Here is a 15,211-nt window from a genome sequence, read left to right as displayed (position 1 = left end):
AAGAGTTATCGTCTCAACCTGTTGGGCCTGCCTCTTCCTGCCAGATTGTGTGCATCTCCAGGAGAGAACAGTAACAGTAATCACTTGGATGAAAGGATCCTAGAGTAGGTAGCCAGGGAAAAGTCTTCTTCCCTACTTTATAACCTCATCCAAGGGCCAGGGAGCAAAGGCTTCATTTGCATACCTCCACTCCTGTCCCCACCTATCTCTTATGTTGTTGTGTCTCTTGGCTAGAGTGATCTGTGTAATGTTGTGCATTTAAGAAAGCGCCTGTCTTGAAATTGAAGCGTATCTTCCATTCATTGTTGTTTCTTTCTCTTGACAGCACCCTTTCCTGAAACTGGCCAAACCTTTGTCAAGTTTGACGCCATTGATCCTAGCAGCCAAAGAAGCAATGAAGAGTAACCGTTAGCATTGCTGCTGTGGCCTTCATACTTTTTTATTTTTAAAAATCTTCATAATATATAAATTGTTCTTGTTAGGGGCTGAAAGTCTGCAGAAACGGTGGGAAAGTTTTCTCACCTGGACCACACACAAGGAAAAAATGTGGTGGTGTTAGTGAACTCTTCTAGGATCCCAGAAGATGTGGACTAAATCACTGACCTTTTCACCTGTTTTGCAGACAACTCAAGCATGTTTTACTAAGCCTGGGAGTCTTTTTGGGGTTTTTTTGTGACGATTTTGCTGTACCAGATCCCACTCATTGTGCTCCATTGGGCACTTTCAATACTTGAACCACAGATTCAAGCTTTTAGAGGGAAGCATTACTGTTAATATTCTAATTTTTTTCTTCCTTTTGTCAGTCAGCCTTTGAAAATACGGCATGGTCCAAGTTATTGGATTAAAGGCAGATGGCTAGAAATGTGAAAGTCCCTCTGACCCCCTTTTTCTCGCGTACAGTTTAGCTAAAGCTGTATTGTAGCATTAACCACCCAGCTACCGAAGAACCATAATATTTAATTGACTCTGCTTAAAGACAGAAGGACATGGGCAGAGAGGGAATAAAAAGTCTCAGCAAAGTTGCTGCATGGACTTCTTAACCCAAGGGAAAGATCCCCCTGAATTTTGGAGATGGACTGTGAATGTGGGGAAAAGGAGGTGTGTGTGTATGTGTCTGCGTTTAATGCTCAAGCCACCCTCTGGGTTTGGGGAGAGAGCCCCAGTCCTGTAAAACTGTCTTCCACTCCCCTCTTGCCTTTTTAGGCTTGTTGGTAACATTTAAAGGGACGTCTTGAAAGTTTGTGGTTTTATAGCAAAGTGCTGTATCTGTGTTCTAACTTGGGCTTTATTCTGGTGCCTTCTGAATTTTTAAATTACCCTTCTTTGTATTAAATACATTTTGTATATGTTGTACATTTTTCCTCCAAAAGCAAATAATGCACCAACGTTGGAGTTTGTCAGGACTTGTATTGGAGCTATTCTTTTTTTATATATGTATATGCGCCATTTCTACTAACAAAAGGCCCAGCAGATTTGCAAAAATGGAAAATCGAAGACTTTTTGTATAATTCAGCCAACTGAAACTTCTGAATACCTAAAGTGCTATTTTGTGGTGTCAAAAATTCAAGGTGGCATGTAGCTTAGAACCGGTGTTTGAATTGGCTTGCTGGAGAAACTTGCCTTCTCATGGTGGTCCTTTCTTGAAAGACTTGTTAATTGTTATGGTGGAAGAAAAACACAAGATAAAGTGCCTCTTTAACGAAAGGAAATCGTTGGAGCCATAGAAGAACTGACGTTCCAGTTGAGGCAGCCAGGTGGATCATGAGGATTCTCTGGTCTTTTATATCAACCTTTTAAAAGCACTGTTTTATGTGCAAATTATCTTCATGGAAAATCCCTGAATGGTGATGTGCCAAATGATAATACAAAAAGATTAATTTGGTGCTATAGGTTTGCCACACTCCTAGTAGTATTCTTGGGAGAACATCTTAAAGGTCTGGTTTAAAAGAAATATTGTTGGTCAAAAGCCTCTGTCTTTGAACAGTTTTAACAAGTATTGTTATAAAAATTTGGTTACACAGGTTTCATGCACAGGGTGCTGCAAGAACACGTTAGATTCTGAGTTTGGAGCCATTGCATCCCAGAAGGTTCCAGTGCTTGCAGCAGCCCACTGACACTCTGCCTTATGTATACAGTGGAAAGCAATGCCTCACTCCCATCTCTAGTTATTTTTCTTCTGAAAAGTATTCCTCTGAAAATGATGTAACCGGGGCAGCCCATTTATTTTTGACACATTTGTAATGTTCATCATTTGGTCCAAGGAAGTGTTATGTCCTGGTCTGTGTGATAATTTAAGATGTTGTTCTTCTCATTGCCATAACTTGCAACCTTGATCACCTTACTGTAAAGATCAGAATAGTCTTGATTATAAATTTGTCGTATGTGAATCAAGCCAAGACACTTAAAAAAAGAAAACGTTGCATTTAATTTCAATGTTAGCATTGGGTCTTTGTCTGTTGCTGGCAATAGATGATGTGGAACCCATGACTCCTGTGGAATAGGTGTGTTGGTGTGCTTTTTTAATGGTAGCACTGGTAAAGTAAAAAAAAACATAGTTAGGAAAAGTAACTTTTAAACAAGAGGATAGCATTTATTGGCCTTTAAGTTATTTCATAAAATATTTTTTGAAATGAGCAATCAACTGCATAATTAATCATATTCTCAAATCTTCAAAAAGTCACGAACAATTTGGACTAGCCCGGGAGTAGTTTAGGTGCCCTCTGGTGTCCTCATAGAGTTGAGATCTCCCACAGTGTGTCCATATGGGCACTCTAGAGAGTAGCTTGTGGCTCGTGTTACAGCTGTGCATTTATCTAATAGTTTTGCCACCTGGTGCTAGAAAGGACTAGGGACAGAAGTAGGAAGTCATGACGTGACTGAGGGGTTGCCATACAAAACCATGGGTCTTTCTCACCTGATTAACTTCTAGGCTAACTGTGACTTACCCAGCCTTCCAGTTACTAATGGGAAGATGGAATGACTGACATGCACTGTCTCTGGGTGCTTTTTTTGATCTATAGTGACTTTTATTAGCCTAAATTCCATGTGTATTGAGCCTGCTTTAATGCATCACTGGTGGTCCCTGAAATGAGAGCTGAGCCTGTTATGGAGGAGCAGCAGTGGCGTAGTGGTTAAGAGTAGGTATACTCTAATCTGGAGGAACCAGGTTTGATTCCACGCTCTGCCGCCTGAGCTGTGGAGGCTTATCTGGGGAATTCAGATTAACCTGTACACTCCAACACACGCCAGCTGGGTGACCTTGGGCTAGTCACAGCTCTATGGAGCTCTCTCAGCCCCACCTACCTCACAGGATGTTTGTTGTGAGGGGGGAAGGGAAATGAGTTTGTAAGCCCCTTTGAGTCTCCTTGCAGGAGAGAAAGGGGGGCTATAAATCCAAACTCCTCCTCTTCTTCATGGCTTCAGAATGTAATCTGGGCTAACAAAGTCACCATAATTGAAAATACACCCTGAGAGGGCTGATGTGGATGAGCTTTCATATTTAGATGTATTTTCAAGGGTGACCTACACTGATGGTTTGCATACATGTGAAAAGGGTGTCATTGAATGAAAGCAGGTTTACTCCAGGATAATCAGTGCCCTGGTATTTTTTCGTACCCCAGAAATTGAAACAAACCTGGTTTCTGACTACAAAGTGTCCCAGTGAGCATGCACTGCTTTGGAGAGAGACATTTACAACTTGAGCATGTATGTTTTTAATTTAAGTGATCACATAGGTGTATTCCATTGCAATTAGGGGTAAATTAACTCCTCTGCTAATAGAGTTGGAGGGGTTTTTTTTGTATTTGTCTACATAGCTGGAATTAAGAACACCTTGAAATTATTTCCTTCTATACATTCTTTTTTCTCACTTTGCCAGATGGGAAATGGAAGTAGGTGCAAGCTTTCAATATTTTTTTACTGTCTTCAGATTTTATTGCCTTTTGTTTAATTTAATCCCAATCTGTTATTTAATTGTTACTGCAATATTAACTACTGTATTTGACTATGTTTAATAACTTTGTTCTTTCAGGGCTAGAAATAAACATTTCTAAAATGATTGACTGTTCCCTCTCCCTCCTCCTTCCCAGTGAATAACAGAAGCAGAGTTCTTTAAAATATTTTTTGTTCAGGATAAAACAATTGGGACAAAATGATTGGGAATGAATTTGAGGCTAAGTTATCTTTTGTCTTCAAAGTTTCCTTGACAGTAAGAGCCACTGTGATGTTTCCATGCTATTGAATGCTACCTTCAAGTGCCCCTGCCACGTACGCACTCTCGCTGCCACCACTTATATAATAACGGTCACTAAACACCGCCGAGCCTTGAGCCACCTATATATATAGAGAGAGAGACTCTGGTGTTTACTCCCGCAGTCTTTGGGAGTGTAGAAGGGGGGTGTTGGTGGGCCAGTGACCTCTTTCTATATATATATATATAGAGAGAGAGAGAGAGAGAGAGGGGTCACTGGCCCACCAACACCCCCCCCCCCTTCTACACTCCCAAAGACTGAGGGAGTAAACACCAGAGTCACTAACAAAAATGGAGGGAAACAGTCAGAGAGGGTTTTGGCTTGAATGCAGACAAGCACTAACCCTTTTAGGCTCACAGACACAGACTGTCACTTTTGGTAACGTGAAATCAGGTTTTAAGTTTATTTAACAAAGGAAGGCTTCTCAGTTGGTTTAGAGAGGTTTTAATGCTTGCGGTTACAGAAAGCTAGAGCTTATTCTTGAGAGGTTGTTTCAGTCAGTTTCTTAACAACGCTTGGTCACACGCAGGTGGCCACTTCACACTCTCTCTTAAAGAGTTTTCAGATACTTAAGCTTTCACACACAGGTTTCTGGTTTCTTAGCTGTTAAACATACAGTTTCTAGCTTCTATAGCTTTTCCACATACAGACACTAGTTCCTCAACTGATCCACACACCCTTCTGTTCCCTCACTCTCCATGTCTAAGTCTGGAAGGATCCTGGCATACACAAATCTCCTTCCTATAGTCCCCTGATAGGCCTCACTCCCCCTTTGGACTAGACTTCCCAGACTGGATTTGGAAATGGAGTCGGACAGACACTAGGTCTGGACAGACAAGCTGTCTAGCCACTGTCTGGTGGGTCACTTTCCACCAAACTCAGGGCCACCATGCTCTAACAAGCCTCCTCATCTTAATAGAGCTTTCTGACTCCTGTCAGCACACCAGTTGAGTCAGATCCAACAGCAAAAGACCTCCCCATCACAGGATTCTCCCTGCTTTTTATATATTCAGCCCTTATGGCTCCCTCTACCTGAGGCACTACTAGGTGAACTGCGCCGTCTGCCAGCTAATCAGGTAGGACCTCCTTATATGGAGTGTGCTGTTGACTCTCTCTGGCTTTACAAAAAAAAAACCCCACACACCAACCCTTCAGGGTGGGCAAATCCGTCACAGCCCCCCACTGGAGCCCATTTACATTTTCCAAAGCACATAAACCTCCAAGCTGGTTTTTGTTATCATTTGTTCTATGGGGAAAAATTTGACTTGAATGCCAGAATTCATTTTAATCTATCACTGGCTTCCTCTTTGACCAGTCAGGGACAGATGCTATGAGATTCTTAGAGCAACAGCACACTACATATAACTTCATTTGACAACCTCCACTTTCTTGAGAAATTATTGATAACTGGATTGTGAGGAATAAAAATACTGAAAATGTTTGAGAATCAGTAAATGGTGGGGGTTATTTATTTATTTTTCATATTTTTATCTTGCCCTTTCCCAGGGGGTTCAAGATGGGTTACAACAGAATTAAAACACATTAAAAATTTGTTTTATAACACTGACACTCTTAGCATTTGGAATTTAATGGATTCATTCATACTTTAATAGAACCAGCAGTAGCATCTAGGAAAGCTGTTTGTGAGCCCTATCTCTGTCAGCGTATTTGAAGTTGATCTAGTTTGAATTCTGTGCACATTTTTTTAAATGTGGTTAGCAACAGCTGGGTGAAATTTCTCACTTGAAGTTGCATCTAAATCATCGTCTATGTCTACATCAGTTTAAAACAACTACCCATCCTAACAAAAGGCAAAGGAGTCGAATGTCCCAACAATGAACCCTCCACCAATGGGGAAACAGGACTCGCATTCGATTCCCTCCTCACTATGGAGTAGTGGTGGTGCCTTGGCACTGCTGCTTCGTGACCTGACAAAGCTTTCCAGTCTCTCCCCCCCCCCCCCCCGCCCCAATACCCAGCCCGAGTCCACGGAGCAGCTGCTCCAAAGAACCAACAAAGCCCTCCTGCCTCCCCCACTCCCAACTATCCCAATTCCACCCTCCCCTCACCCAAAACCACACCTTCGTACCCTCCTCCACTACAAACCAAACCTTCCAATCTTCCCCTACCCCAAGCCACATTGGTCCAACCTCTCCCATCCCGAGCCACAGACCCAGAACCAGGTAAGTGAAAAGTGTCATGTTGGGAGCAAAGTGGAGGGGTAGGTGGGGGGTGGGGGGCTACAGCCCCAGTAAAGCCCACTGCAGGGGGAAATACTTCCTCTTCTACCCTTTGCATCTCTCCCTCAATGAGCTTTGCTGCTAGTTTCAAACAAAAGAGTTTGTTCACCTTGACACCCTTAGCTTTTGAAAGTTCTTGCAGCAGTCTCTCCTTGTCTTCTTCATCCCTGTTTATGATGGGGAAAATTAGAGGATATGACTATATCTCTTGTCTCCACTGGGGTTCAAGCAATTTCCTCCATGAGCTGGAAACCCCTGGAGGAAAAGCTGAAAGTTGTTTCATATCCTCAATTGCATTTCACTGGACTTGAAACTTTAGAAATGTCACCTCCAGCTGCAAATTTGTCTTGCCTTCTCCCTGTGCCAAGTTGCGAAGGTGTGGAAACTGAGTGCTATCTCTGTACAACAAGTAAAAATTGGAACTGGAGTCCAACAAATATAACTGGATTAATCATAATACTTGTTCAGCTTCTCACCTGTCCTAGCCAGTTAAGTGTGACGGTAAACGGGCAAGAGGCTCACATAATCCCAATCGGTAAACATTAACTTTGTGGGCAGGAGAAAGGATTTCAACTGCTAAGTGGCTTGTGTTCCTATAGTCATTTGAGGGATTGAAGTATACAATTACTTGCAACCTTCAGTGTTTCTGAGCCAGTTTCAGTTGTCTGGTTGAAGAAATTTGAAGTGACCCAAGGCTGGTGGTAACATAGGAAAGAGCCAAGATAACTTTTGACAAAAGCTGATCTGGATGTGATAAAAGAGCAGTCCTTTATCCAAGCCAATTCATGGTGTTAAATGTGTCAGTTTTCCCAGAGATGGCCATGACTATTGAGTAAGGTTCCTGTTGTGTGCCACGTTTGCTTAAAACACATTTATGTTGATGAAAAAGCCTTTCCCCACCCCTTTCAAGCAGTGGGGTGTTATTTTATTGCAGTACAATCCCCATTGCCTGCGTAACTGTCAGAATGGCTGGTCTGAATGTCTCAATTGCCTTTTTTTCCTCTGTGGTAGCCCTTTGTGAGGTGACCAGATGGTTCTCCAGAAGAATTTTTCCTCCAAAGGTATACTTATGTCTTGCTAGAGAACTGGCCAGCTCGTTCCAGATGTGTGCTTGCTGTCTTGAACTAAAGATGCTGGTGATGGTTGGTCCCTGGGGTGGTGGCTTTGGCCCAGATGTGAGCCTAACCCTCCTCTTTATTATCTTCTTGGTTCATGGAGTCTCATTTGATGGAGCTTCTGCTAATCCTACACTCTCACTCCAGGAATTTCTAGTGCTGGATTCTTCTTTTGTGGTGACTGTTGCCAAACTTTTGGCCCAGTTCATGGGAATGGGAGCAGCCTGGGCCATTACCAAGCAATATTGGTCGTGGGAATTGACAGACTTCCACATGATCCAGAACTTAATAGCCCAAGACTGTGGTTCTTCTCTCAGCACCTCTGCCTCCCAGGGCATCTTTGTGGAAGCCACATGTTCATTCTTTTTCCAACTAGTGGTTCTCAGCTTCAAGGCTAGCTATCCCATGTACAGAATCCCTATCACAGCACTTGCTGTTACCATTTTGACCTATACAGGTATGGATCTTACATTTTTTTGCTATGATACCTATGTTCGGAAATTTAATTAGCTCATGTTGTATTAATGTTTTGTATTGATGGTTTCTGGTTGCCTTGTAAAAATGGGTTGTAGCTATTTGAACATCTTGTTCCCATTATGTCAGCATTAAGTAAATTGCCACAATTAATCTTGACCACTTAAAAAAAAAGAGATTGAAACATTCAGTAGAAATTAATGGTGGGATTGTCAACCCCTTAAACACCACAGAAAAAAATTCCCAGTGACAACTGGGGTATTTTTGTGGGGAATGGAAGAATCCTAAACTTTTATTCTTGGATACTGCTTCATCTGGAAAACTCCTGTAGGTCTTTGCCTCTGGCATAGGGTCAGTACACAAGGTGGGATATAGCTGATAGGCAAGGTCATTGGAGAACTAACTGAGGAGCACTGGAGGATTTATGCCATTATTGTATTGGTTCTGATTAGGATTTAGATAGATTAAATTATCTGTAGACCAGCACCATGAATATAAAAAGAACAGAGTGGCTCAAAGATCTGTTGGGTGAACAGGGGAAGGTGGGGATGAGCAAGAAAGCCCAAAGGAAGAAAAACCCATCCTGATTCCCTTCACAGGGAATGCAAAGGGAGGAAAAGTTTCAGTTTACCAGGTTTCAAAAACCATGGGACTTCTGGGACCTGCAGCATGGTGAGTTTGGAAGAGGCCAAAATGAATGTGTAACTAACAATCTACCCAAAGGGAATGTTAGCTCATTGCATGGCATACCACAAGTGCACAAATACCCTTAGAGGGAACATCATGTCTGGCCACCTCTTCCCCAACCAAGCAGGTACCCAAAGTAAACTTCTCAACTGGCAGCCAGTAGATGGCAGCCATTAAACTATACACCTACAGGCTAGACAGCTCTCAGATGCTGGCCTCTGGCAGACTAGTTCACAGCTCTGTACTTTGGAGTATGCTCTCAGAACTTTGTTGGTTTCAATTGAAACATGGCAATGACTCCTGTCTGCCTATCCTGGCACATGTTCATGAAAATTAATTTGAGAAGAAAAGAGACTAAGTTGTTTGCTTTTCTCCTCCCACAGCTGCACCTTTCACAGGAGCCTTTTTCAACCCTGCCCTGGCCTCTGCTGTGACCTTTCCCTGCTCTGGGAATAGTTTACTGGAGTACATGCAGGTGTATTGGCTGGGACCCATCACAGGTGAGCTAACTGCAAAGACACTAGTAAGGGCAACCACACTTGCAGTTGTGACCTTACTGGGCTACAAAATACCATACTTGTGTGGAAGGGACAGTGGGGACTGATACCTGTACTCTTCCTAGGTTATTTTGATGAAGTATAACTTATCTCAGAAGTGCAGGACATATGGTAATAAATTACAAATCAAATCTGTAACATTGTAATAAAGCGTTGGTCTTCCTAAATTGGGTCAGACCAGCAGCCCCAACAGCATATTTCCTTTTTTAGGAAAGGAGAAAGGTGGAGATTGGAGTGGGGGAAAAGTACAGTCAAAGCAAGATGGTGTGGAAGCACTCTCCCCAGCATTCAAAAATGAGTGTACGAGAGTTTCCACTAATGTAGAGAATGCACATGTTACAAGAAGTCCCAGAATCCCTGTGAAAGAGAAGATAAACATTTCTGCTATTAAAAATTCAAAGTATGAATTTCTTGCTAGCTGTTCTATTCCAGTGCTCAGGAATAATGTTCATATATTTGACACAGCTGCTCTTAACAAAACAGTAATTAGCCAGTACGTAGTGAATGGAACACTTCAGTTTCTCAATAAAAACTCCATACAGGCTTCTTTTCTAAGAGGGAGCTATTGAGAGAAACAGCAAACAGCTATTTTTTTAATGGACCACATTGTAGTTTACGGTTCTGTGTTTGAAGAAACTTTGCACAATTTGAAGCTTAAATTAAAATCCTATTGTCTAACATCTTAACTCTAGCATCCAAATGTCACTTTTGAAAAGACTTTGGGAACAACTACCCAATCCAAACATATGTTGTGGGTTTTTCTTGGGATTGTGGGGCAGCCATTATTGTCAATACACAAGAGAACTGCAATACCATTGTTTGAAAACTGAGCAGAGAGTGAGAGACCTAGGCTGTTCACTCCCCTGCCCCAATCCCCATTCAGAGAAGTTTTGCTGTAATGTCAATAGTATCACTTTGGTCTCTTTGAACAGTCCTTTCTTATCTTGATGGCAAGCAGTACTGTTCCCAAATTGATTTCTAGAACAAAAGCAAACTAAAAGAAAGGACCTTTTAAATGGAACTGAGTAAAATGACTGGTTAAAAAGACTTAATTCCCTTTTTTAATTTTTAGAGGTTTTTGGTGGGGTGGGGTGGGGTGGGGGGATGGTTGCACCTCTTATTTATCCTAATTGGGTTAATGAAAGACTTCCTGCACAAAAGGCAGTTTCCTCAAACACTAATCAGATAGATTTTCTTTCTTCTTACGATGAACTCATTGGATTTTGTTCAGAATTTTTTTTGTAGACAGGTGCATGTATTAGCTCAAAGAAATAGGATTAATTTATGAATTAAGAATGGCTGACCAGATATAAGAACAGATTTTTCTTTTGCTTCCCAAAGGTACAGAAGGAGGACTGGAATAAAGTACATAAATCAATTGTTATTAACTTTCTTACAGGGATGCTGATTGCAGTCTTCGTATATCAAGGAAATATCCCACGACTCTTTCAAAAAAATCTGATCTACAGTCAAAAGAATAAATACAGGACACCCAAGGGGAAAGTGTTTCCTGCATCTGGCACCTAGTGGAGACCAGCAGAAACAGAGATGACCAGCTGTTCAGGATCAACAGAGTGGTTTTGGGGATACGCTTCATACTATAGGATGCTTGTGACAGTGTGTACATTGCTGACTGTGTAATGAGGTGTCACTGGTACCATTTCCATATTTAATTACTACGATATTTATATCTGACTTTTCCTTGTGGCTAAAGGTGGCTTACAATAACAGTTAAAATGAAAAATAAAATAGCAAACCCTGCATCTCTCCCACTTTCTCTCCTAAAAGATTCCCTGCCATTCAAACCCCTCAACTGCCCTGGCAAAGAAGCAGGCCTTGCAGTGCCTTCTAAATCTTCACAGAGGGCCCACTCTTTTCCTCTTCAGGGAGCCCATTCCTCAGAGTTAGAACCACAATAGAAGAAGCCTGCTCTCTGGTTGATGTCAGACAGGCAACCCTAGTAAGTGGTGGGCTAACCAACAAATGACTGCCTGATTATTGTAGCTGGTTTAGATGGTCACATAGAAGAAGACTGTTCTTCAAATATCTGGATCCAGGATTTTGAAGGGCTTTAAAGCTCATAACCAGCACCTAGAATTGAACTTGATACATGTTATAAGAACCATCTTATTGTCTTACTGTTCTGACACAATTAATCACAACTTTCTGCCCTTCATGCCTGCTTCTCTGAGTTGCTGCTTTTTAGAAAAGGGAATCCTACTCTGTGAAATAGTAGAAGCTTGGTTCAGGCCTTTTGCAAACAGGTAGGCATTAACCAATTTTTTTAAAAATTAAAAACATTATAATACACCACATTCTGTGTCACTATGCCAAATGAAAAATAAAACTACTGTAAAAACCATAATGAAATACAATAAAAAAATTAAATGTACCTCACATTAAGCATAACTCAAGGAATACCAAGACAAGTTAGGTCTCAGTACCTATGGAATACTTTTAAGAATGGCTATGTCTTACCTACAGCTGCATGGCACAATTACACTGGAGTTGAGTTGGGATCATATGAACCTGGGGTGTCTTATTCTGATTTCTGCATACACATGGTTCCCTGCTTCTCCCAGGAGCAGAGTTAGTAATGTTCCAGTTTGCTCCACACGACCTGGACTTCTGTATTTGCTTTGGAAGCATTTCTGAGCATGCCCAGTGTCCCACGTTCTAAGCCTGCTAGTGTGAGTTCATCACATCTCAGAAGCTAAGCAGGATCGAACTGGCAAGTATTTGGATAAGAGGCCTCCAAGGAACACCAGGGTTGCAATGCAGAGGAAGGCAATGGCAAACCACCTCTAAATGTCTAAACCACCTCTTATGTGAGAACCCCACCAAAGGTGGTCATAAGTCAGATATGACTTCAAAGCAAAAAAGGTAGAAAAACCTGTTTAAGATTATCTGCAGACCAGCAGAGATGTAATCTGTCCTACTCAGGGGGGGGGGGGGGGGGGTTTTTGCTTTTGCATAAAGATGGAGTTCACTGAAAAATCCTACTGTGTTAACTGAGAAAACATATACATGTTTCATTGTGCATGTACCAGAGTTGTGAGGTAACTGCATTTTATTGATATGCAACAATTGTCATCATGGTATGTTTCATATCTGGAGGGATGTTTTAAACAATGTGTTTTGGAAGCAAACTTGCTCAATATAATTTGTACACCAGCTTGGAAAACAATGAACAATGCATGCAAAGGTAATTTATAGCTTTATGTCCCTATCAGTTGATCTGCATAATTCTCTTTGCAATGCAGAAAACGCAGAGTCTCTCTGTAAACACTGAGGAAGGTAAACGTTAACTTATTAAAGGAGAATGTCTGAGTGCTGAGGTATTCTCCCTTCAGCCAACCAATACAGACGAGAGCCACAGTTCAGAGCTTAGCACTAAGGCTATACTTCTGAGCCTACTGATTTGGAAGCAAGTGCCATTGAGCTCAATTCATCTTACATCTGAGTTAACATGCACAGGACTGTGTTGGCACATCCCTGGAAAGCCAGAATGAATTCTGTCCTATGGATATCAACAGGTCTTAGAAGTATATAATTGTGGCCATATGCCTATTCTGGTACAAAAAGTGACCTTTCAGTCACATTGAACGTGTCCAAATGGTCACTACATAGTAAGTTCCACCACACAAGCTGGGAAAGGAGTCATCAGGACATCATTGCTCACCCAGGTGCCTTGCACATTTGTATGGGCTGTCTTGTCCATTACTATAATGAAGGTGAATAGAATTTCAGCTTTGTTTCTGTCAGCAGCTGCATCCAGTGTAATGTTGATTCTCCTCCATGGCGGACTATATTTGAAAAATGACACAAGTAATGCAAAACCTACTTTATTTGGCAGCTATGATACATCTGTATTTCACATACTGAGACAACTTTTTCTCTCTGCCTCTTAAAAACTGCTCTGGAGTTGGCCTTAGTTGTTTATAACTTTGCAGGCTTAAAAAGACTATGATAAGATAATAGTTTCAATACAGGCTCCTTTCGTAGGGGAAATTTATCTTGTGTGAAGCAGTCCTTCCTAAGCAGTGGGGAAGACAATCCTGGGACAAACTCCTAAAGGCCCAGTCCAATGAGTTTTGAAGTATCTTATTTTTAAAAGTAAATTACATTTTAAAGCAGAGGATATGAATGGAAAAGGTGCTTAGGGCTATACTCCATTCAACAAAAAGAACCAAGTGCGGTCAGTTGTGCTTCTGTGGAAATAGCATGCTTTTGCAGACGAAAATAGACCCAAATGTCTATTACCCACCTTCATCCACCATCGTCACTGCTCACCTACCCACCACTGTTTGCCTACCCTGCTCGTCCGCACCCTGCTCACCCACCCACTAGTCGCTCGGTTCCTCTTCTCCTCACCTAGCAGCTTCAGAGACGCAAACCTATACTTGGTGTTCCACCAGTACCTTGTTGCTGTAGAAGAGTGGCTTCCCCAGCTGGCTCATCTGGGCTCCTTCTTGCTTGCTTCTCCAGTTCTCATGCAAGCCAAGACCACCACTGGTGCCCAAAAGGAGCAAGTTGTCCCCTTGCAGGAGTGCTGAGTTTAGGAGCACTCTGGTCCAGCTGGACTCCACATCCTTCATGCCAATGTTGCTGCTGCCGCCGTGGTGACCTGTTGAGCTGCTCTACAGCCAGAGCCCAGTGGAGCTGCCCTCATAGTCTTCTCCGCTGTGGCTGTGGGGCGTGGCATCTTGATGGGGGAAAGCAATAGTGGTGGCAGGAACAGTGAAGGGCTTGGCACGAAATGGGAGGGGAGCAGCAACCTCCAGGTGCAGAGGGTAGAAGTGGGAAAAAAGAGATGGGGCGGCAGAAGGCACCTCGTTTTCCTCACAGCTCCCACTTAGTAGGAAGTAGAAAGGGCGAGCTGTGGGGGCCACTGTGCTAACTCTCAGCCAGGAGTCTGAGGGACTTCGGGATGGAGAAAGGAAGAGGCGATGGCTTCCTTCAGAGGAGTTCTTGTTTGGAGATTACCCTGAGGGACTCCAGGCACATCCTCAGTTGCTTTCTTTTTATGGTAAAACTTCAAAGAAATCAAAAGAGAGTTCACAGTTCATCCCACACTTTTAGTATGACATTTTAGCTTGAGCTGCTTAAATCACACACAGAGAGACAAGGAAGATTCAGGAAGTGGTGGTGGACGGATATACAAATCTACTTAGATCTTTATGTTGAACAGAGTATAGCTGGAGGTAGATATCTTGGTGTTAAAACAGGACTGGATCTGGAGGGATTGAGGAGGGCTGGTGTCCCAAGTGGTGGGCAGAGTGGGGGTGGCAGAAGGAGTTGGGGAGATGCTCAATTGTTCAGCAGCGGTGGCTCATGATCTCTCTAATTAAGCTGTTAGTAGAAAGTGGGGGAAGTTCAATTACATGGAAGAGATGGCTCATTCAGCATCACACATACCCCATTCTCCTGATTTGGCTGCATGGCAGGAGGCGGGGGAAGGAAGAGGGAGACCTCAGGCTTTGGAAGGAAGTCAAAGCCCTTGGTAAAGCGGAAGTGAAGAGGGGAAGCTAAAGTGAAGAGGGGAAGCTAAAGGCTCCTAAGGAGATGTTCAAAGATGCCTTCTATGCAGTGAGAGACAGACCCCACCCCCCAGGTAACATTCCTAGGCCTTGCTAATCTCTCTCCTTCCTTGGCTGAGACATCCTCCTCCACTCTTCCAGCTGCAGGACTGTCCAATTTCTTGTCTCCTGCCCCCCCTTTCCAGTGGCTGTGGTAGGCTTTGGGCATGCTAGACTTCTGGGGTGGGGCTTAGGGTGACTTCAACAAGGGAGAAGTGTTTTGGGGGCAGGTGATTGTTAATGGTTTATAATGCCTGATACCCTCCTCTTTCCTGCCCCCCTGCCTTGTGCTCTGCTGAGGTACCGCAA

General features: G+C 42.7%; 2 protein-coding genes across 5 annotated transcripts in view; both read left to right on the top strand.

Annotated features, from left to right (window-relative positions):
- Window positions 1-3,228, top strand: part of PAK2 (p21 (RAC1) activated kinase 2) — a 41,790-nt gene extending 38,562 nt beyond the window's left edge. For all 4 annotated transcript variants that reach the window (XM_048505561.1, XM_048505562.1, XM_048505563.1 and 1 more), the window contains one exon: window positions 326-3,228. In XM_048505561.1, coding sequence (XP_048361518.1) covers window positions 326-412 — 87 coding nt within the window. In that variant the 3' untranslated portion in view covers window positions 413-3,228. The remainder of the gene's footprint in view (window positions 1-325) is intronic.
- A 4,227-nt stretch (window positions 3,229-7,455) lies between these two features.
- Window positions 7,456-11,609, top strand: LOC125438163 (aquaporin-12-like). The gene is made up of 3 exons (XM_048506399.1): window positions 7,456-8,062; window positions 9,150-9,266; window positions 10,723-11,609. Exons 1-3 carry the CDS (start codon window positions 7,456-7,458, stop codon window positions 10,848-10,850), a joined length of 852 nt encoding a protein of 283 aa, XP_048362356.1. The 3' UTR covers window positions 10,851-11,609.
- Window positions 11,610-15,211: the final 3,602 nt, after the last annotated feature.

This window comes from Sphaerodactylus townsendi, linkage group LG08 (genome assembly GCF_021028975.2).
Source record: "Sphaerodactylus townsendi isolate TG3544 linkage group LG08, MPM_Stown_v2.3, whole genome shotgun sequence".
NCBI classification, from domain to species: Eukaryota; Metazoa; Chordata; class Lepidosauria; order Squamata; family Sphaerodactylidae; genus Sphaerodactylus; species Sphaerodactylus townsendi.
This window is presented reverse-complemented; position numbering and strand designations above follow the sequence as displayed.

Excerpts from the sequence above, each read along its gene's own strand:
- LOC125438163 (XM_048506399.1), top strand. The coding sequence starts at position 7,456 with ATGGCTGGTCTGAATGTCTCAATTGCCTTTTTTTCCTCTGTGGTAGCC. Across the intron at positions 8,063-9,149 it reads TACCATTTTGACCTATACAG|CTGCACCTTTCACAGGAGCC; the intron begins GTATGGATCTTA and ends CTCCTCCCACAG. Across the intron at positions 9,267-10,722 it reads TTGGCTGGGACCCATCACAG|GGATGCTGATTGCAGTCTTC; the intron begins GTGAGCTAACTG and ends ACTTTCTTACAG.